This window comes from Pseudophryne corroboree, chromosome 10 (genome assembly GCF_028390025.1).
Source record: "Pseudophryne corroboree isolate aPseCor3 chromosome 10, aPseCor3.hap2, whole genome shotgun sequence".
Lineage (NCBI taxonomy): Eukaryota > Metazoa > Chordata > Amphibia > Anura > Myobatrachidae > Pseudophryne > Pseudophryne corroboree.
In genome coordinates this window covers 19741735-19764574 of record NC_086453.1, presented here as the reverse complement: position 1 = coordinate 19764574, position 22840 = coordinate 19741735, and the positions used below count along the sequence as shown (strand labels likewise).

The 22840-nt window shown below is 45.5% G+C and overlaps 1 protein-coding gene and 1 pseudogene across 1 annotated transcript; both read right to left on the bottom strand.

Annotated features, from left to right (window-relative positions):
• Positions 1-3300: 3300 nt before the first annotated feature.
• On the bottom strand, positions 3301-3419 carry LOC134968180 (5S ribosomal RNA; annotated as a pseudogene).
• An 11392-nt stretch (positions 3420-14811) lies between these two features.
• Positions 14812-16544, bottom strand: LOC134966894 (uncharacterized). The gene is made up of 3 exons (XM_063943929.1): positions 16412-16544; positions 16124-16336; positions 14812-15513 (listed from the first exon to the last, which is right to left on the bottom strand). Exon 3 carries the CDS (start codon positions 15500-15502, stop codon positions 14834-14836), a length of 669 nt encoding a protein of 222 aa, XP_063799999.1. The 5' UTR covers positions 15503-15513; positions 16124-16336; positions 16412-16544; the 3' UTR covers positions 14812-14833.
• Between the last annotated feature and the right edge of the window lie 6296 nt (positions 16545-22840).

Here is a 22840-nt window from a genome sequence, read left to right as displayed (position 1 = left end):
TTTGCGTTATTTATCGCTTTGCGTTAAAAATCAACTTATCGTGACTTGAGCTACGTGGGCGTAACCGGACGCTCCGTTGCGTAATATACGCTGCGTGCGTTGGCCTTTGGATTGCGTACGCAAGTCTTTGTTAGGGACACGTGCATGCAAAGCAAAGATCCACCGTAACACAATTTATACTTTTATCAATGTAGATGATCCTTGATCATCTACCACACACCACACTGACTTCGCCTTATCTCCCAGGCAAAACTGTGTGTTTGTCTATATTTTAACTTTATTACCTCTATTCTTAAATTATGAAATAACAGCAAATCTCTTTTAGCACTTTTATCAACTATAAAACTGGCAGACAGGAGAGTGATATACGAAAATACACAAATGAAAAAGGAATGCAGATATATATGTGTGCGTGTGTACGCAAGATAGAAAAATAAACAGTTTTAAAAGACACTAGCGTTTTGCTCTTACCTCCGGTTCCCGGATTCCTTCAGCACCCTTTACCTAAGCGAAGCAGACGCTTATCCCGTCAGCACTACGAGGGATACAACCTCCCGCCCTTTGCTGAGGGATAATGTCTGCTGATCTACCTAGTGCAGATATGTGAAGGACTGGACGAGCCCGCAATTGATAAAGCTAAATATTTATCGTATATAAAACACTTTAAGAGGTCTAAGAACACTGTACGCTATCTACGTAAGAAGTACAGTAAGGGTACGCAAGTTGCGTAACGATCGCTCAACCGTAGTCGAGACGCTCAAGCGTCACGTTCGCTTACGGCCCAGAGATCACAGGCAGGCACGCTATTGGCTGCCGACTAACGTAATGATTCGCTATAGCGTAGCGGACGCTCGGGACCACGAGGAGATCACCAGCGGTGCAGACGCTTATAACGTTAAACCTTTATATCTATACCTTTAACAACGAAATATACAGTAAACCTTAGTGTGGTGACAGAGTGTAAGTGCAACCTGGTGTAACCTGATTAACTACAAAGCTGCTTGAGCGTCACCGACGCTCAGGGAATACTTAACACTATAAGAAATACACAGATACCTGGGCTTAGGGTCCAAAACCTATTATATGTATTATGACTATTATACTTGCAAAAGAATCACAGTACAAAGCATACACTACAATATAACATAGACTAACTAACCAGATAACTACACAGGAAATACAATACAATACAATTAAGGGAAAAATACGGGAGAAATAGAAGAGAGAGAGAGAGAGAGAGAGAGAGAGAGAGAAATGGCTCACAATAACATCAAGACAATATGATTGCGGAGAAACACTTACGCACAAGGGGAAACGATCGCATGCGCCTCGATATCCAGCTCCCGATTATCAGCAATGAGAACCGTTGAAGAGAGAGAACTGGATACGGTCGGCCTGCCTATTTATGCCCCACACACAATACAATTCAATGGTCCCTACAATCTCATTGTTCATTGGACACAGGAATTCGGCTTCGCATTATAACAAAAGGTCATAGGTTGATTCATACAGGTGGGCTGTGACTGTTTCCAACTGTCCAGGTGGGTGGGATACTGGGTTTCCCGCCGCATGACTAAGTAAGAACAAATAATAGTAAATGGACATAAACTTCTTATGTCCATAACTATTCGCACGAGCGATTAATCCGCTCCAAACCAACACCGGAATATTGCTATTTAAATACTCTTCCGATGGGTACCAAACACTACTGTATGACCCCTGTTAGACCCTTTGTACAATACAAAGAGGGATCTCCCTGTTCAGGAACATGCTATGTTAACTAAACTTTCAGTATCTATCAAAGGGACCATGATCTACAAAATACATTATTAATGAAAATATGTAACGAATGAGTCGCACGCTACGATTACATAAACTCTACCGTAAATACGCATACCGTGCGCCTGCGGGTGCCCGCGACTGTGAGTATGTGCACATACGGGAGAGCGTACGCATGCGCAGCGCGGACCAGTATGAGGTGCAAATATGGCAGTGTGTGTAGAGATATTTTTCTGACTTTGACACTTCCCAAAGGGTTCACTAAGTTTATATCTTGGCACTTCCTGCATTTCCTGTCTCTGTCCTTTATTTCTCTTCCTGTTAGTGGGAGGATATCCTTTCGTAAGGTGCGTCAGAGGTTTGGCAATATTAGAATAATTTGGGACGAATCAGCGTAGTACCCGCAAAATCCCAAGAAAGACCTCAGATCCTTGAGTTTAACTGGACGAGGCCAATTCTTGACTGCCTCCACTTTATCGGGATCAGTATCCACTCCCTCCCTACTAACTATGTGACCAAGGTACTTCACCGTAGACTGACATAGATGACACTTCTCCAGAGATAATTTTAACCCCGCTTCCATCAACCTCTCCAGGACCTTGAGGAGTCGGTTATTATGCTCTTGTAACGTGGCCCCAAAAACAATGATATCATCTAGGTACACGATGAGCTCACGGTAATTCATGTCCCCCACGGTTTTTTCCATTGCTCTCTGGAAAGTAGCGGGGGCTCCTTCTGAGTTCTGAGGAGTTCTGAGGAAGGGGAGTACGTCCCCGAAACGTCAACTCTTTTGCCAATACAAGTTTATTATTTCATTAGACTTCGAGTGCCGCCTCAATTTTTCTGCATTCATATATATATATATACAGTATAAAGGTAGTATTCACTATGCCGGCTGTTGATATTGTATACACATTGGGGGTGATTCCGAGTTGTTCGCTCGCTAGCAGATTTTAGCAGCATTGCACACGCTAGGCCGCCGCCCTCCTGGAGTGTATCTTAGCATGTAAAGGAATTGGGTTAAGGATGCCGCACAGGACTAAGTGATGTTAAATAAATTACTATTTTGATGAAGTTTCCAAGAAAACCGACCAACCAGAAATAATTCTGGAATTTATCACCATCTACCATTTAGAAAAAACTTCTATAAGTAGATAAAAATGGTGATTGTCGATTGTGCTCCCATAGGTCCAAATACATAGGTAATGGGAAAAAGAAAAACAAAGAAAAATGACCTTTGTTGGGAGCACTCACTCTTGGAAACCGTTATGATTTTAAATATATATAAACAATAATGTAAAGATGAAATAATTAAAACGTAACCTTTAATGATATTTAGATAAGATATAGGTACACCAAAAAAGATTTTTTGTCTAAAATGTGGCTATAAAATATAAACCACCAATTTAAGCTAAGACTGTGAATATATTGATGAATAAATAAGGCATTAATTGCAGGCCCACCAGGTATTAATCCGTTATACTACGAGGTTAGTGCAATAACCGATGTAGCGCCGTCAAAAAGCTACAACACCTGGTATTCCTTAGTGGTCATCCACCTAAGTACTGACCAGGCCCAACACCGTATTGCTTCCAAGATCGGACGAGATTGGGCATGCGCGGTGTGGTATGGTAGTAGATTATAATTGATAAGGCAGAAAACTACAGCTGGTATGCAGCTAATAGGTAGACACTAAACCTGGTTGCTGTAATGAAAAATTGATCTCTTAATAGAGATATATATGTTTGACCGTCATTGCACCAAATTGTAACCCAAACATATAGGTATACGGAGGTTTAAATCATGTGGTCAATAAAGTATGCCAGCAAAACTGCCTGTATGTTTCTTTGTGTGCTGTGCAGCACCATTGAAAATGTTTTTTTTATGGGTAAGGCAGATATAAGAACCCTTGTTGTACTGAGGACATGCCAAAATATCTTTATGGGATCCAAGAGAAACCTGTCTCTGTTGCTTACTGGATCTCCCTGTTAAATATTGGATGGAAAAATAGTTATTATGGTTATCATGATGGTTAACATCAAAACATGAATATGTTTGAGGTTATATTATATAGTTAAAGAAAGAAAAAGCTGAGTCATTTCAGTCTCAGCTTTTTCTTTCTTTAACTATATAATATAACACATACTTTGCGGAATCGCTCCGTCTTAGCTCCTCCTTCAATTTCTCCAGCTGCTTCTGCGAAAGCCTGATGAGGGGAATGACCTGACTCAAGCTGGTAGTGTCTGAACTGACTTCACGTGTGGCAAGTTCGAAGGGTTGGAGAACCTTGCACAAGACGGAAATCATTCTCCACTGCGCTTGAGTCAGGTGCATTACCCCTCCATTGCCTATATCGTAGGTGGATGTATAGGCTTGAATGGCCTTTTGCTGCTCCTCCATCCTCTGAAGCATATTGAATGTTGAATTCCACCTCGTTACCACCTCTTGCTTCAGTTGATGGCGGGGCAGGTTCAGGAGTGTCAGCTGGCACTCCAGTCTTCGGCACGCAGTGGCAGAATGCCAAAAGTGGCCCGCAATTTTTCGGACCACCAACAGCATCTCCTGCATGCCCCTGTTATTTTTAAAAAAATTCTGCACCACAAAATTAATTGTATGTGCAAAACATGGGACATGCTGGAAGTTGCCCACATGTAATGCACGCACAATATTGGTGGCGTTGTCCGATATCACAAATCCCCAGGAGAGTCCAATTGGGGTAAGCCATTCTGCGATGATGTTCCTCAGTTTCCGTAAGAGGTTGTCAGCTGTGCGCCTCTTGTGGAAAGCGGTGATACAAAGCGTAGCCTGCCTAGGAACGAGTTGGCGTTTGTGAGATGCTGCTACTGGTGCCGCCGCTGCTGTTCTTGCTGCGGGAGTCCATACATCTACCCAGTGGGCTGTCACAGTCATATAGTCCTGACCCTGCCCTGCTCCACTTGTCCACATGTCCGTGGTTAAGTGGACACTGGATACAACTGCATTTTGTAGGACACTGGTGACTCTTTTTCTGACGTCTGTGTACATTCTCGGTATCGCCTGCCTAGAGAAGTGGAACCTAGATGGGATTTGATACCGGGGACACAGTACCTCCATCAATTCTCTAAGTTCCACTGAACTAATGGTGGAAGCCGGACGCACCTCTAACACCAACATAGCTGTCAAGGCCTTAGTTATCCACTTTGCAGCAGGATGACTGCTGTGATATTTCATCTTCCTCGCAAAGGACTGTTGGACAGTCAATTGCTTACTGGAAGTAGTACAAGTGGTCTTCCGACTTCCCCTCTGGGATGACGATCGACTCCCAGCAGCAACAACAGCAGCGGCAGCAACAGCAGGCGTACCACTCAAGTATCCTCCGGAGGAATCCCGGTTAAGAGAGGACTCCTCAGTCTTGACAGTGGCATGGCCTGCAGGACTACGGACGTTCCTGAATGAGGAGGAAGTTGACGTTGAGGGAGTTGGTGGTGTGGCTTGCCGGAGCTTGGGTACAGGAGGAAGAATGGATTTAGGTGTCAGTGGACTGCTTACGCTCTTACCCAAAGTTTTACAACTTGACACTGACTTCTGATGAATGCGCAGCAAGTGACGTATAAGGGAGGATGTTCCTAGGTGGTTAATATCCTTAGCCCTACTTAATAATAATAATAATAATAATAATTTTATTTATATAGCGCTCTTTCTCCAAATAGGACTCAAGGCGCTGTATACTTATTACAGATTGACAGAGGCAACACACGGCTTGACACCTGTTGTCCGGATTTGTGGAGAAATAATTCCACACTGAAGAGGTGGCTTTTTTGGTAGTTTGCCCAGGCATCACAATGGGCTTCTTCGTCCCAAGGACAACAAGTGTCTCCCCCGGTGCCTGACTTAAACAAACCACATCACCATCAGAATCCTCATCGTCAACTTCCTCCTCAGCGCCAGCAACACCCATATCCTCATCCTGGTGTACTTCAACAGTGACATCTTCAATTTGAATATCAGGAACTGGACTGTGGGTGCTCCTTCCAGCACTTGCAGGGGGTGTGCAAATGGTGTAAGGAGCCACCTCTTCCCGTCCAGTGTTGAGAAGGTCAGGCATTGCAACCGCCGACACACTTGGACTCTCCTTGGGGATTTGTGATACCATCTCAGAACGCACAGTTCTTTTCTGTGCTCTTTCCAGCTTAACTCTTTTAATTTTTCTAGCTTGAGGATGAGGGCTTCCATCTTCATGTGAAGCTGAACCACTAGCCATGAACATAGGCCAGGGCCTCAGCCGTTCCTTGCCACTCCGTGTCGTAAATGGCATATTGGCAAGTTTACGTTTCTCCTCAGACGATTTAAATTTCTTTTTTTGGTTCTGTTTACTGTACTGTACTTTTTGGATTTTACATGGCCTCTACTATCACATTGGGCATCGGCCTTGGCAGACGTCGTTGATGGCATTTCATCGTCTATGTCATGGCTAGTGGCAGTAGCTTCAGCACTAGGAGGAAGTGGTTCTTCTTAATCTTTCCCTATTTTATCCTCAAAAAAAAATTTCTCCATTATTTTTTGGGAGTTATATGAGACAATGGGGGTAATTCTGAGTTGATCACAGCAGCAAGTTTGTTAGCAATTGGACAAAACCATGTGCACTGCAGGGGGGCAGATATAACATTTGCAGAGAGAGTTAGATTTGGGTGGGTTATTTTGTTTCTGAGCACAGTAAATACTGACTGCTTTATTTTTACACTGCAATTTAGATTTCAGTTTGAATACACCCCACCCAAATCTTACTCTCTCTGCACATGTTATATCTGCCCCTCCTGCAGTGCACATGGTTTTGCCCAACTGCTAACAAAATTCCTGCTGCGATTAACTTAGAATTACCCCCAATATGCTGCACAGGAATGACTGGAATGACTGATGACACAGGACACTACCACTGGTCTGATGCAGCACAACTGGTTGTTATAATTATTATACGGCAGCAGTGGACATATAGCAGCAGTGTATATCGTCACTGGAATGACTGATGAGACAGGACACTACCACTGGTCTGCACAACACAGCACCACTTATACAGCTACACTGGATATATGGCAGCAGAGAACACCAACACTGTGACTGCCTGGACTGATGTAGCACAATACACTGACTACACTGGACTAAACAGCACAACACAGCACAAGACTCGCCAGCCCACTTTCCCACCCTCACACAGACACTGAACACTGAGGACACGTCCTCTCAATACACTCTCCGAGACTGGAGTGAAAATGGCGGGGACGTGCGGCTCCTTATATGGAATCCAAATCCCGCGAGAATCCGACAGTGGGATGATGACATTTTACCACGTTCGGGTTTCCGAGTCAGGCGGGAAAATCCGAGCCTGACTCGCATCCGGGCTTGGAAGGCAAAGTCTGGTCATCTCTACTATATATATATATATATATATATATATATATATATATATACACAAATAGGTAGTACCTATCTTTGAGGGTCAATGCCTATTTCCCTATAGAGTGTAAGCTTTCGAGCAGGGCCTTCCTACTACTATGACTGTCTGATACTGGGGGTCATTCCGCGTTGATCGTAGTTGTGCTAAATTTAGCACAGCTACGATCATGAACTTAGACATGCGGGGGGGACACCCAGCACAGGGCAGGTCCGCCCCGCATGTCAGTGTCGCCCCCCCCCCCAATAACAAATACAAAAGCTTTGCACAGCGGCGATGCTCTCGTATTTGTGGAGTAAGTCCCGGCCGGCGCAGCTCCTGCAGCTGGCCGGGAGTTGTGTGTCGCTGCCGCTGGCCACAGTGGCTGTGTGAGACGTCACGCAGCCGCCGCGGCACGTCCCCCCCACGGTCCGGCCATGCCTGCCTAACGCCGCCATTCAGCCCCCTCCCACCCAGCGACTGCTTCTGTCTCAGAGGCGATCGCTAGGCAGCGACAAACTGCAGCGAGCGATCGGGTCGGAATGACCCCCATTACCCAGTGTTGTTTTTATCAATATTGTTTCCAGTTGAAAAGCACAATGGAATCTGCTGCGCTATATAAGAATGCTAGGGCCTGATTTAGACCTTATCACTGTGCCGCAAATGACTCTGTCCTGCGATCAGATAGTCGCCGCCCAGGGGGGAGTGAAAATTCGCCCCGTGCAAATATGCGATTGCATGTGTACGCTGTGCAAAAGTTCCCCTCGCTCAGTCATCACACTCACCATCAAATGTTTTTCCCATTTTGTGCAGTCTCTGCGCAGCCCAGGACTTACTCCTCCAGTGCGATGAGAGCCGGAGCTGACGTCGCACACCCTCCCTGATAACGTTTGGGAACGCCTGCGCCTTTCCTGACACTCCCAGAAAACGGCCGGTTTCCACCCCCAAATGTCCGCTTTCTGTCAATCACCTTGCGAACAGCCGTGCGATCAAAATTTTCGCACCATCCTGACGCTGTTTGGAGACGCGGGTGCGCATTGCAGTGCATACGCATGCGCAGTAGTTCGATAATCGCCCGCTGTGTGAAAACGCACATCAGCTGTCAGGTCTGAATCGGACCCTAAATAAGATATGAAAGTAGCAAATGGCCATGTGCCTAACTGTATAGGGGGTTTATTTAATAATTTATTACCCATATAAAGCTAATAATATACCCATATACCAAATAAATATATACCCATATACCAAATGGAGGTTATTTTAAGCTTACCCAAATACATGCAGACTCTTGTGTCCGATGATCAATTAGGTTCCAAATGTCCTCCAATGTTTACCAGTTGGATCGGGGAAGGGTGTAGTGTAATATTTAAAGGTGCCAGGTGCTAAAAACTGTACGTGCCAATCTACGCACCAAATACATACTGTAGCTACAGCGAGATTAAGGGAGGGGGCGCAGGGCCCCCTGCCCAGTCAGAGCACACTGACATCAATAGCTCTCCTTCTTGGGCAGCAGCAGAACCAGGCAGTCAGAATGTGAGCAGGACAGTATGCAGTGCAGGCAGAGACAAAGGATTATCAGGTTATATGAGCTACTGACTGAGCTTCCCAACCAAAGGAAAGGTAGGAGGGGGAAAAGAGCTGTAAGTATCCCAGGAATTCCATCTTCTCCCCCTCCCCGCGTGGGTGTCTAAGTCCTGTGTAACCTATTATCTAATAAGAGCATTCAGGTTTAGAAAGAGAGAGAGAGACACAGAGAGTCCGGCTGAGTCCTGTCCCAGTGTGTAAGTAGTACAGGGGCTGCTGCTATTCTTGCATGTGACAAGATAAATTACTGATTTTATTTTTCGATGTATATTTTAAGGTTGTTTAAGTTGTCTGTGTTCCACTAAAATAAAATTGTATAAAATGGTTGTCTATTAATTAGGTGGAGCTATAAACAGTACCCAGGCATTATTAAACTATTAGTTCAAATCTAATATACACCATTGGTTTACATTTAATATACTGTACACAATCCACATCTCCGAACATGACCCATTCCAGGAGGGACAGAATGCTATCTACTTGGACTTCCCTCTTAATGTATGATTGACCTCACCTGTGTTGAAATACCTCCCTTATCAATTAAATAGTTCAACACAGGTGACGCCGATCACATATTAAGCAGGAAGCCCAGGTAGAGAAGCATTTTGTCCCTCCTGGAATGGGACATGTTGGGAAGTATGCACAATCTCATATACACCCCACCCCCCCTTCTTCCTCCTGGCCCCCCTATTTTAAGTGCCCCAGGCCCCCCACGGTTTAATCCCACCCTGACTGTAGCTTCATAGCTTATCTGCTGCTTCATCAGGAAATCCTGCCAACCCCCACGTGTGGCATCTATGTAGCGTCTCAGATCACTCGTGTGAAAACAACAGATGCCCACATAGTGTGGTATTTTATTTTTTAGATATATATAAAATAATAAATGCATTGAAACATAAAGCCAACAAACTAAATATGTACTAGAAAATGATGTAAGAAGTACCTGTGATATCTCCGATGGTGCAGCGCTGCACCATGGGAGTAACATAGTAACTTTAGGATAATACCATTAGAGGCAGAACTCTGGGAGGCAATGGAGTCAGCTGCCGCCGGGCTCCTGTTTTGAAGGGGGGCACCTCTCCTCCTGTTCCGTGTGTTCAGCAACATTAATCAATTAAGTTAATTGACAGCAGCCGTTATCTCTTCCGTAGCCGACTTCCCCACTAGTCACTACACCTTACAAATCACACCCTCTTTATTATAGATACACTGGAAGCAGACACCTTACTGATGGAGCTATTTGCTCCTATAAAGGGAACATGACAATTCTAACTATATGAAGTTATTTCTATGATGATTACACGTAACTTCATATAGTTAGAATTCTCATACTTCCTATGCAAGAGCAGATATCTCCACCAGTAAGGTGTCTGCTTCCAGTGTAATAGGATGTGGGTTCTAATCTTGGATACATACCTCCCAACTGTCCCGATTTTCACGGGACAGTCCTGTTTTTTGGGGACTGTCCCACCAGCGGGCCACAGTGTCCTGCGGTGGGAGGGGGGGGGGGGGGCAGTTGGGAGGCTCCTGTACTCGCTGCCCTGCAGAGCGCTGGGCATGCCCCCTCAGTGACGAAAACGGGGCGTGACTCGCAATCGCGGATCCTCCACGAAGCCACTCCCCCTTTTCTTAGGCCACGTCCCTTTTTCGGGAGCGCGTGTGTCCCGCTTATAACAAGGTAAAAGTTGGGAGGTATGTGTATATGACACTTGCAAATTAATTGTCAGAGAAATTATCAGCATTGTGAGTGACTGAGCAGATCTATGTAGTGTGTGGTTGGACCCCTACAAAGATCTGCCTAGTTGCAACGGTTTTGTAGTAGCTTCATATACTGTAGTTAGAATTAGAGATGAGCGGGTTCGGTTTTACTCGGATCTCAAAATGGCATCTTATTGGCTCAGGGATGATATATAGGGCGGGCACCAATATTTTTCTTGCCTCCGGGCAACTGGGACAAACTTACGCCACTGAATACCATCCAGCCATATTTGGCGTGACTCCGACTTGTACGCAGTGCCGATGATCATGCAACTGAGCTATTATCGGAAGGTTGCGCATGCAGTATGATCGCTCTGCCCACGTGACAAGGGGCCTTTGCAATGCACGAACGGGAAAATGCAGTAAAAAAAACAAAACATTTTCGGGAATATAAGACCAGATGCCGGGTTTCCGATGCAAAGGGTAATACCAGCAAAAGCTAGCATTACCCTACAGAATCCTATGGGCTTCTTTCAGATTGGATCCCTCTGCACATGCGCAGATAGACTCATGGGTCATAAACCGAGGCGTCCAGGTGTCACAAAATGGAGGTATTCCAGTCGCACTCTGCCTACCTGCGCCACACTGCCCACCTGATGTGCCGCACGGACAGCCGCTGCACTGTGTATCAGGTCAGGCGGCCATAGCACATCTCCACAAGTCACACCACGCCAGTATCCTCCATGGATGGTGCCATGTCAGTTCCTGGTCAGCTGATCACCCAGAGTCCAGTCAGAAACTACTTCCTCGTCATGAGATTGCCTCTGCCAGTCAGCAGCCAGCCAGGGGGATAAATCCTGAGTCCCAGCACAGGCAAATGGTCAGTGCTTTGTTGTCTATCAGTCCGCTGTGAGCTCCTGATTCTCCTGCTCTTTCCAGTTTCCATCTACAGCACTACCTGACTCCCTCAGTGATCCTTAAGGACTGCTCCTGAGATACCATCGCAGCATATCAAAGCCAATCCCAGCGTTCCTGAAAACCTGCCTTGCTGGTAATTTAATCCCAGCGTTCCTGAAAACCTGCTTCGCTGGTAAAGCCAATCGCAGCATTCCTGAAAACCTGCTTTGCTGGTAAAGCTAATACCAGCATTCCTGAAAACCTGCCTCACTGGTAACCAACCCCAGCATTCCTAAATACCTGCTTCACTGGTAAAGGTAACCCCAGTGTTCCTGAAAACCTGCCTTGCTGGTAAAGCCAACCCCAGCGTTCCTGAAAACCCTGCTTTGCTTGGTAAAGCCAATCCAAGTGATTCGGAAACCTGTTCCTGAGTACTCATTCTACGTTTCCAGTCACGGGTCACTCATATCCCAGTGGCATTCCAGTACAGGTGATATCTCAGCTAGCCATTCATCAGTGTTTCAGTTCCCACATAGCTGGAACTCCATCACCCATCGTATTTATCTACAGACTCTCTATCCAAACTGCCACATCTGTATGAGAAGCTCATATATTAAGCCTGCCCAATTCAGTCCTGAGCTCTCAAGTCGGAACCCAGTAGCTCAACGTAGACCGGATTCACAAACAACCTCAGCTGTGGCGCCAGGGACTCGCAAAGGGCAGTTCTTATCGGGTGAGCTGCACTTTGCAATTTTAATCGCATATGTTATGCGTGGCGGGATGTGCCGCAGGAGGTTGGTACATCCCACCCAGAGTGATTAACAGGAAGGGACCATTTGGGGGAGGTGCACAGTTGCTAAAGCGTTGCGATCGCCGGTCGGTGTCTCTAGTCATTCATTTATGGCTGCCCGCTTAGCAAATCCATAGCCTGGAAAAATGCAGGTGTGTTGGCCTGTGCGTACAAATCGGAATCAGGCCCACTGATAGAACACAGAATGGGTGCATCCATGATACATCCCGACACTTATCCGGTACATACTGGTGTTGATAACACCACTATGTACCTAGAAAGGAAAGGACAGCTCTCCTGGCCTCTATGAACACTAGACTTCCGGGTTTAGGACCTGGGAATCCTCCTGCGCAGCGCAGAATGTCACGGCCGCCACGGGGGGTGCTCGAAGGCATCCGATTGGATCCCTCTCAGAGGGGAATGCAGAAAAAAGTCCATAGGCTTCTATTGGGTAACTCCATCTGAAGATGGTGTTACCCACAGAGTCCAAGCCCGGAATATATCACATTCCGGAGCTTGGTACATATGGGAGTGCGGTAAAAACTCCAAAAACTACATATATCACATTCCGGAGCTTGGTACATATGGGAGTGCGGTAAAAACTCCAAAAACTACACTTTCTGAGTTTTGGCCGCATTTTCGCCTTTATCACATCACGCTCATAGGGGTAAATTTACTAAGCTCCCGATTTTGACCGAGATGGCGTTTTTTCATCAAAGTGTCATCTCGGTAATTTACTAAACTGAAATCACGGCAGTGATGTGGTCATTCGTAATATTTTGGAAGTTCAAGTTAAAAATCACGAATGAATACACCATCGGTCAAATTACGCCTGTTTAGATATGAATCTCGGTCATTTACTAACCATACGTAATTGTAATTGCTGCCGTGAAAATGCATTTGCGGCCGCGAAAAATTACACATCGTAAAAAATTCCTAAAAAAAAACGCGCCAGCATTTGAAAAGCGTGTTTACATGTGTACTCAATTATCCATTACTCACACCTGAATGTTTGGCCCTATAAAAGTGTTCCAGGCACATTTTGAATTTCTCTCACTCTGAAATGGCGGCTGTGGTGTGTGCCAATGAATTTATGTTTGCTGTGGGATACCTTAGACTGCTCCATGAGGCTTCCAGGAATCAGGCCCAGGTAAGTGAACATGGTCAACAGGTTGTCCAGGTGCCGCGGAGGCTGCGCCAGCCTCGTTTTTTTAGAGGGCGTTTAAACTTAAACGCATTGTCCGATGATAGGGTCATACAGATGTTCCGCCTAAATAGAACCAACATTTTCCACCTGTATGACCTTGTCAAACTGGGCCTAGACCCTGAGACAGCACGCTCTCGCTCTGTCTCAGGCCTACACAAACTCCTGGCTGTGTTACACTTTATGGCTACTGGGAGCTTCCAGGCTGTGGCAGGCGACGTCATTGGTATCTCACAGCCCACCTTTTCAAGATATTTGAATCAGGTGAGTCTAAAAATACATATGCGGTTATGTGTAAGTGTTGCTTCTGTAAGTACAAACAACACAGTATTGTATAGAATACCTAACATGACACTCACCTTAGCTTCTTTAATGTCCACTCAGGTTTTGGATGTGTTGGATCCACACATTAATGCCTCAATCTGCTTCCCAACCGAGGAGTCGGAGTGGCGTGCTGTCAGGGTAGCTTTCTATGAGCTTGCTGGCATGCCCAATGTGCTGGGGGCCATAGATTGCACACACGTTCAGCTGAGATCACCTAGGGGCCGGCAATACATATATACAAATAGACATCTGGCACAATCAACTAATGTCCAGGTGGTCTGTGATGCAAACTTTAAAATTATGAGTGTTGTTGCAGGTTACCCTGGTGGCTGCCATGACTCCTTCATCCTCAGTCAGTCATCGCTCTTCGATAAATTTGAGGACGGACAAATGCCTGATGGCTGGCTGTTGGGTATGTTAAAAATGTTTTGTGTGTATGTCTTGTAACCACAAACTCTAGTTTTGAGTAGGGGAAAGAATAATCTTACACATGTACTAATGTTGACTATATCTGTTTTTCAGGTGATGGGGGTTACGGCTGCTACTCTTGGCTCCTTACTCCATTGTCCCAACCTGATTCTCCTGCTGAACACAGTTACAATCATGCACATAGGGCTACGCGGAATGTGATAGAAAGATGTTTTGGTGTGCTGAAGTCACGGTTTCGGTGTCTGGATAAATCTGCAGGCCTTTTGTTGTATAGTCCCTCAAAGGTGACTAGAATTGTGTTCTGCTGCTGTTTTCTCCATAATCTGTGTTTAAGTCAACATCTGGCACATGATGAGGGAGAAAGCAGCCAGCAAGCAGAGGAGTTAGAAACATCTGGTGACAGTGTGAGTACATATGTAGGGAGGCAGGTACGGCAAGAAGTGATCCTGCGGTATTTTTCTGGTAAGTTTTTGTAGGATGTAATTATCCTTGACTAAACACTTTGCAATACTTTCTATTGTGTGTTTTGTAACTTACTGTTTGTTGTTTATAGTGGTGTGTACATTGTACTTAGTTTATGTTATAAATACCTTTTCAGTCATTACCCATGAAAAACATACATACATACATAGCAGCTTCAACAATGTTTGAGACGGACACAGGAAGTTGTGTGTTTGTCAAATCCAAATTTTTATTGTGAAAATCCCATTTGTCAAAATTGTTATTTTTTTCGCTTGTGTGTGCTGGGTGCTGTGCTTTGTGCTGGCTCACTGGCACGTGCTCTGGAGGAACGCCGAACAGGGGAGGTTACTGGCGTTTGGATAGGGGTCGTGGTCCCAGAGCTGGAGGTCACTTGTTGAGCTGCCATCAATGTTATGTTGTTGCTCAAATTATTAATGCTAGCATTCAGTTGTGTGTTGGTTGCAGTGTGGCTGGCTACAATCCGGGATAACGACTCATTCACAACCTGGTTGTGCTGAATGAGTTGAACGAGTGCCTGCTGATGGCGCTGTTGCTCATCAATGATGCGCGTTAAATGAGCCAGCATTTGGTTGTTGTCAGCCCTTATTTGCTCCATCGATGTTGCGATTCGGCCTACTTGTACAATCAGTCTGCCCGAGTTGCGACTAATGCGCGGTAGATGATGGGGCAGACTGGCAAGGTGTTGGGTATGTGCGGTCAGGCTGGCATTGCTTTGTGCCTGTTGGCTTGTCCAACTGGCCCAAAAGTCATCTGGTATTTGTGTTTGGGGTGGAGCTTGTGCCAGTTGTGGACTCATGGAGGCTTGGGGGATATCCTGCAGCTGTATTGGCTGGCTCGGGTCAACAGGTGTAAGTTGCAGTGTGATGGTTGCCTGTTGGTCTTGTCCCTGCTGGTCCACGTCGGCCATCAAGCTGGGCTCTGTATGGGGTGGCCAACATGCAATGTTTATTTTACAATTAATTTATTTGCTAGTTCTACACATTACTACATTCATAATACTCCATTTCTCAAGTTTTTAGACTTGTTTTTGTAAACTTATAATGTGTTTTTTCGCCAAAAACATATATACCATCACAGGCGTGCACATAGACAGACTTGAGTAATCCTCACCTAACTACCTCCCCTCCACAGCATTACAGTGTTATGTCACCTCCCCTGGCCACGATATAGACTGCTTACCTGGATAGTCCAGAGGAGCGGAGCAAGTAAGCAGTCTACATACCGGACAGGGGAGATGTGTGAACACTATAATGTTGTGGAGGGTTTTTTTTTTTTAAGGTTTTTATATTTATTTTAATGTGCACGTGTGTGGCCTAAATTTGTACAATTTTATGTTCTTTTTTAATAATGATGTTGGCGATATCAACCACTAAGACCTTGAAAAATTAAACATTTTCACCTTTAGCAATTGAAGACGTAACATCACATTGCTTGTTATGGCAAACATGTAATCTCAACTCCAACTCACAACATAGTAACTGTACTGTGTAGATTATTTGCTATGTGTTTAGTTTCTGTTTTGACTCACCAGATAACTGAGGTGATCGGGGCTCATCAATCTGTGGACTCGCCAATAGTGCCAGTGGTGGCTGGGGTGACACTGCAGAAATGCGCCGCCTGGGTGGGGAAGATGGAGCCGCAGATTCCGTGCCAAGACGCCGTGTCTTACTTGGCCTCCTGGGTAAGTGGCCCGAGCCCTGTGATGGGCGCCTTACAGGAGGTCGGCTTACAGAAGCAGAACCTATGAGAATATATAAACATTAATATTTTGTACTTCTATGTGTTTGCAGAATATGTGACTACAGTGAAGTCTTACCTGCAATCCCAGCATCATCCTGAGTTGTCTGAGGCCTGTCTGGCCGGCTGGTCTGTCGGACTGTTGAAAAAGTGGACCAAACATTATTACCATGCTTTGTGTAAAAATTACAACTGCAAAGCCTTAGTGTACTGTAACCATCTATTAGGTATTCGAAAATAAACTAATTTCTGCTTAAGATCTTCGTGCTTCCTTAATTTGTGTTGTATATCAAAATGTACATGGTGTTGCACAAAATAAATCTGTTACATTTGAGAATTATGCGTCAGATATTGCATAGATTGACTACTTGCAAATGTTACCAAAATGTAATTTTGAATTAATAGAACCTTTTTTAGGAAGTAAATAAATAAAATATTAAAAAATACAATTAGATACAACACCGATGTCCAAGCAATATCTCCAAATTATTATGGCAAATACACATACCAGCAGGCATTGCACCTGTTTTAGCGCAAAATTTAATAAAAAATACAGCCAAGGCAAGATGGAAAATGCAATTTCTAAACACAAACACACCTTAAGGGTGCATAGGCCTGCAATATCTGACCAACAATTTTTGCATCCTTTACCCTTAAAAAATAATTTAAAAAACATTTAGAGGACATTTAAATAAAAATATAACAAATCAAACTCACCATCCTGCGTGGGTCGGTCCGAATCCCGGACATGAGTAGCAGACACCACTTCTGCAGGAATCAATGCCCGCACAGGCTCCTCCCACTCCCGATAGGTTGCCCGGAAAGGGGGGCCACCTCCGGTTTTTCGGGCTGATTTTGCCTCTTTGGCCATCTTGGCCTTGACACGCCACTTTATGTCATAGAACCTCTTGCGACACGTGTCCTCAGTCCGCCTCCCCACACCCTCACTATTGACGGCAACTACTACTTGCCCCCACAGGACAGAATTCCTGCGGGAGGACACCTTGCCAGCATCCTGACCAAACAATTGGCGATGGTGCTTCATCAGCTCACGCACCAACGCCATGTTTTCAGCATAGCTGAACTTAATATTCCTGCCAGTCTTGGTAGTGGTGCGTGGCTGCGGAGCCACAACACCATCACTATCACTGGAGAATACAGCAACAGGCACCCCCTCCTCCTCCTCCTCACTACCCCCCTCCACCTCACTAACAGCCTCCACCTCACTAACAGCCTCCACCTCACTAACAGCCTCCACCTCACTACCAGCCTCCACCTCACTAACCTCCGCCACCACACTGACCTCTGAGTCTGACATGATGACAAACGACAAAAAACAATGAAAAATCAAAACACAAAACACACTCCTCCACTACTACTACTACTACACACCACACAGCCAACACACACGCTCACTCACTCACAAACAATGACAAAAGACTTTAAAAAAAAAACAAGGACAAAAAAATTGACAAACTGAGAAAAAACAATACTACAAATATGACAAGACTACTTACACACACAGTACAGCACTCAACAATCACAAAACTCCTCTCCAAAACCTCCAAAGAATCCACCAAACTCACCAACTCCAAATACACCTTCCTCTCTCCTCTCCACTAGCTAAACCCACGAGGTGCGGTGTGTTTGGGGCGGTTTTATAGTAATATGCACAGACACTCCTCCTTCACGAATACAACCAATCACGGACGCGTGACAAAAACGAAACTTAGGACTAAAAACGCGGCAGCAATTTCTAAATCACTGCCGTAACAGACATGTGACGCAGTCGTAAAAATAAACAAAAACGCGGCCGCGAAACAACAAACGCGGCCGCATTATACAGCAGAAAACCACGAATGACATCGACATCGGAACAACAGAAAAACACGAATACGACAGCTTAGTAAATGAGTCGTAATCAATTCAAAAAGTTGCAATTTTACACTGTCGATGTCATTCGTGATGGAACTTTGACCTGAATCTGGAAAATACGAATCTTAGTAAATTTCCCCCATAGAGAGAAGGGGTGCAGTGAGGCTTCAAGAGCTTTCAACAGACATTTACCAAATCTATAGAACTTTCATACTAGATCCCACTAAACACACTGTGAAATATACACATATAGGAGCTTTCAGTGTTCTCATCTACAGCATGTGTACAGTACAGTACATGCTTTCCTGTACATCACTGGAGTGTACTCATGTTAAGCACAAGCTTAATGCAGTACTCTGTCACACCAGGAGGTGGCAGCACAAACACGCATAACTAAGTGGACCCTTTTTTAAAGTAAAAAAAAAAATGAATTAACCCTTTCACCACCAGAGATAGATTGCACCTCAAGTACTGGAACAACTTTTGCATTTTCGTGATGTGATCTGATAGAACAAGTGAAACTTAAAGCAAAATACAAATTGTACTTATATTCAGAGGCATGGATCCCTAGATATTAATACAGGTGTTCCCCCCATTACACAAGTGGATCTGGGTTAATCCATGCATGTTCCCGTTTGGCTTTCTGATAAATCCCTAGCTAATGAGTGTAGTGATGGGTATACAGGGCAAATTAAGAATTGTGTGGGCTCAGGGGCAACTAACTTGTGGGGGGCCCTACCAATAATATTGCCACACAGTGCCCCCAGATCACATTATGCAACAGTGCCTCCCACACTGGTAATGTAGATATATGTAAGGGCCCACCAGACGTACGGGGCCACTGATCGGCCACCCTGGCCACCCTGTTAATCAAGTACTGTAGGTATATAAATGCCATTCATTAAAAGTACTGTAGCAACCGGTGCAATGCAATTTGCATGAAATCAACCCACATGTTGGCTTCCAAGTACAGTGTCATTGAGAAAGAGAGAAAGAAAGAAAGAAAGAAAGAAAGAAAGAAAGAAAGAAAGAAAGAAAGAAAGAAAGAAAGAAAGAAAGAAAGAAAGAAAGAAAGAAAGAAAGAAAAAGAAAAAGAAAGAAAATTAAATCAAAGCTCGAAAAAATAATAGTGGGAAAACAATATTATTATTATTTTTTTTTAGAAGCAACTCTTTAAGTAGTTACTGTAGATTAAAAAAAAATTCTGTGGACTGCCACGGCTCTCGCCACCCTGAGATGGAGGCGGTGATAAGTAGATTGCGACCATACATATACAGACACAATCTTCCTTCACTATGAACCATGCAGATGTTGCCTTTGACACACGGCAAATATCTTCTGCAGTTGCGATAACCCTTCGGTATATAGTGGTCTATTTATGACAATGTGATCAGCAATAAATCTGGAGGAATTTTGGGGGTAATTCAGAGTTGATCGCAGAAGCAAATTTGTTAGCAGTTGGGCAAAACCATGTGCACTGCAGGTGGGGCAGATATAACATGTGCAGAGAGAGTTAGGTTTGGGGGATTATATTGTTTCTGTGCAGGGTAAATACTGGCTGCTTTATTTTTACACTGCAATTTAGATTTCAGTTTGAACACACACCACCCAAATCTAATCTCTCTGCACATGTTACATCTGCCCCCCCCCCCTGCAGTGCACATGGGGGGTCATTCCGAGTTGTTCGCTAGCTGCAATCGTTCGCTGTGCAGTGATGAGGCAAAAAAATGGCACTTCTGCGCATGCGTATGCGGCGCAATGCGCACGCACATCGTACTATTGCAAAGAATGATGTAGTTTCACACAAGGTCTAGCGAAGCTTTTCAGTCGCACTGCTGGCCGCAGAGTGATTGACATGAAGTGGGCGTTTCTGGGTGTCAACTGACCGTTTTCAGGGAGTGTTCGAAAAAACGCAGGCGTGCCAGGAAAAACGCAGGCGTGGCTGGGAGAATGCAGGGTGTGTTTGTGACGTCAAAACAGGAACTGAACAGTCTGAAGTCATCGCAAGCGCTGAGTAGATTTTGAGCTACTCTAAAATAGAGATGAGCGGGTTCGGTTCCTCGGAATCCGAACCCGCCCGAACTTCAGCTTTTTTTACACGGATCCGAGCGACTCGGATATTCCCGCCTTGCTCGGTTAACCCGAGCGCGCCCGAACGTCATCATGACGCTGTCGGATTCTCGCGAGGCTCGGATTCTATCGCGAGACTCGGATTCTATATAAGGAGCCGCGCGTCGCCGCCATTTTACACGCGCATTGAGATTGATAGTGAGAGGACGTGGCTGGCGTCCTCTCCGTTTAGAGAAGAAATAGATAGGAGAGTGAGAGTGAGACAGTGACACTTCATTTACTGGAGCTTAGGAGGAGTACTCAGACAGAGAGTGCAGAATTTTGCTGATAGTATTAGTTAGTTATACTAGTGACAGAGTGAGACAGTGACACTTCATTTACTGGAGCTTAGGAGGAGTACTCAGACAGAGAGTGCAGAATTTTGCTGATAGTATTAGTTAGTTATACTAGTGACAGAGTGAGACAGTGACACTTCATTTACTGGAGCTTAGGAGGAGTACTCAGACAGAGAGTGCAGAATTTTGCTGATAGTATTAGTTAGTTATACTAGTGACTGACCAGTGACCACCAGTGCAGTTTTATATTATTTAATATAATCCGTTCTCTGCCTGAAAAAACGATACACAGTGACTCAGTCACATACCATATCTGTGCTCAGCCCAGTGTGCTGCTGCATCATCTATGTACAGGGGCGGATCCAGAAGAAAATGATAGGGGGGGCACCATGGAAGGGGCAAGTACATTTGCGTGCGGCTGCGTGAGGTGGCGCTTCTTATACAATGCCCACAGTTGTAGCGCTCGTTATGCAATGTTCACTGTACTGGTAGTGCCCCTTATATAGACCACATAGTAGTGGTGCCCCTTATGCAATGCCCGTATTGCCCCCAGTAGTAATGTTGCCTGTAGTAATGCCCCCAGTCATTATGCCCCCAGTGGTAATTTCCCTGCAGTCATGACCCCAGTAGTTTACCCCCCCTTTAGTTTAGCCCCCAAGTAGTAATGCCCCTGTAGTTAAGCCGCCAGTAGTAATGCCCCTGTAGTTACACCGCCAGTAGTTAGCACCTTTGTAGTTGGCCCCCAGTAATAGTCCCCCAGTAGTTGGCCCCCAGTAGATGCCCCCCCAGTAATAATGTCCCCCAGCAGTTTGCCCCCAGTAGATGCCCCCTAATAATAATGTCCTCCAGTAGTTTGCCCCCAGTAGTAATGCCCCTTAGGAGTTTGCCCCCAATAGATGACCCGCCAGTAGTAATGCCCCCAGTAGATGCCCCCCAGTAATAATGCCCCCAGTAGATGCCCCCCAGGAAAAATGTCCCCCAGTAGCTGCCCCCAATAGATGACCCCCCAGTAGTAATGCCCCCCTACGAGTTTGCCCCAATAGATGACCCCCCTGTAGTAATGCCCCCAGTAGATGGCCCCCAGTAGCTGCCCCCAATAGATGACCCCTCAGTAGTGATGCCCCCAGTAGATGCCCCAGTTATAATGCCCCCAGTAGTTTGACCCCCAGTAGTAATGCCCCTTGTTGATGCCCCCCAGTAGTAATGTCCCCCATAGTTAGCCCCCAGTAGTAATGTCCCCCATAGTTAGCCTCCCAGTAGTAATGTCCCCCATAGTTAGCCCCCAGTAGTAATGTCCCCCATAGTTAGCCCCCAGTAGTAATGTCCCCCATAGTTAGCCCCCAGTAGTAATGTCCCCCATAGTTAGCCCCCAGTAGATGCATTAAGGAAATAAAAAACATACTTACCGAGCCCCGTTCCCGCGCCGCTGCAGTCCTCCTCCTGGCGTCCGCTCCTCAGTCACTCAGCACTATCAGAGAGACGTCATGACTGACGTCTCTCCCATAGCGCACAGTGACAGCGCCGGAAGCCGGAGCTCAGTACTGAGCTCCTGCCTCCGGCTGCCGCTGTGCAGTGAGACGGGCGCCCGCTGGTAACACAATCTCAGCGGGCGCCCGTCATCTCCGTATGCGGCGGCGGCGGCACGGGGGGGGTGTGTTCCCAAATGACAGGGGGGGCACGGGCCCGAGTGCCCCCCCCTAAATCCGCCACTGTCTATGTATAATATCTGACTGTGCTCACACAGCTTAATTGTGGGGGAGACTGGGGAGCAGTTAGGTTATAGCAGGAGCCAGGAGTACAATTAAAAAAAAAAATTAAACAGTGCACACTTTTTTTCTGCAGGAGTGCCACTGCCAGTGTGACTGACCAGTGACCTGACCACCAGTATATAGTATACTATATTGTATTGTGAATGTCTGCCTGTAAAAGTTAAACACACGTCGTGTGACTTGTGTGGTGTTTTTTTATTCTATAAAATAAAAAACTCATTCTGCTGACAGACAGTGTCCAGCAGGTCCGTCATTATATAATATATACCTGTCCGGCTGCAGTAGTGATATATATATATTTTTTATATCATTATTTATCATCCAGTCGCAGCAGACACAGGGCGGGATGTATTAACATACATCGCCGCCCCTCGCCGGTTACCGCAGCGATGTTGATCACATATGTACTAACATATGCGATCAACATCGCGATGCGGTGACGGAGGCCCCCCGCGATAC

What these genes read in the sequence shown, in the direction of transcription:
- LOC134966894 (XM_063943929.1), bottom strand. Translation starts at nt 15,502, where the DNA reads ATGGCCGACGTGGACCAGCAGGGACAAGACCAACAGGCAACCATCACA.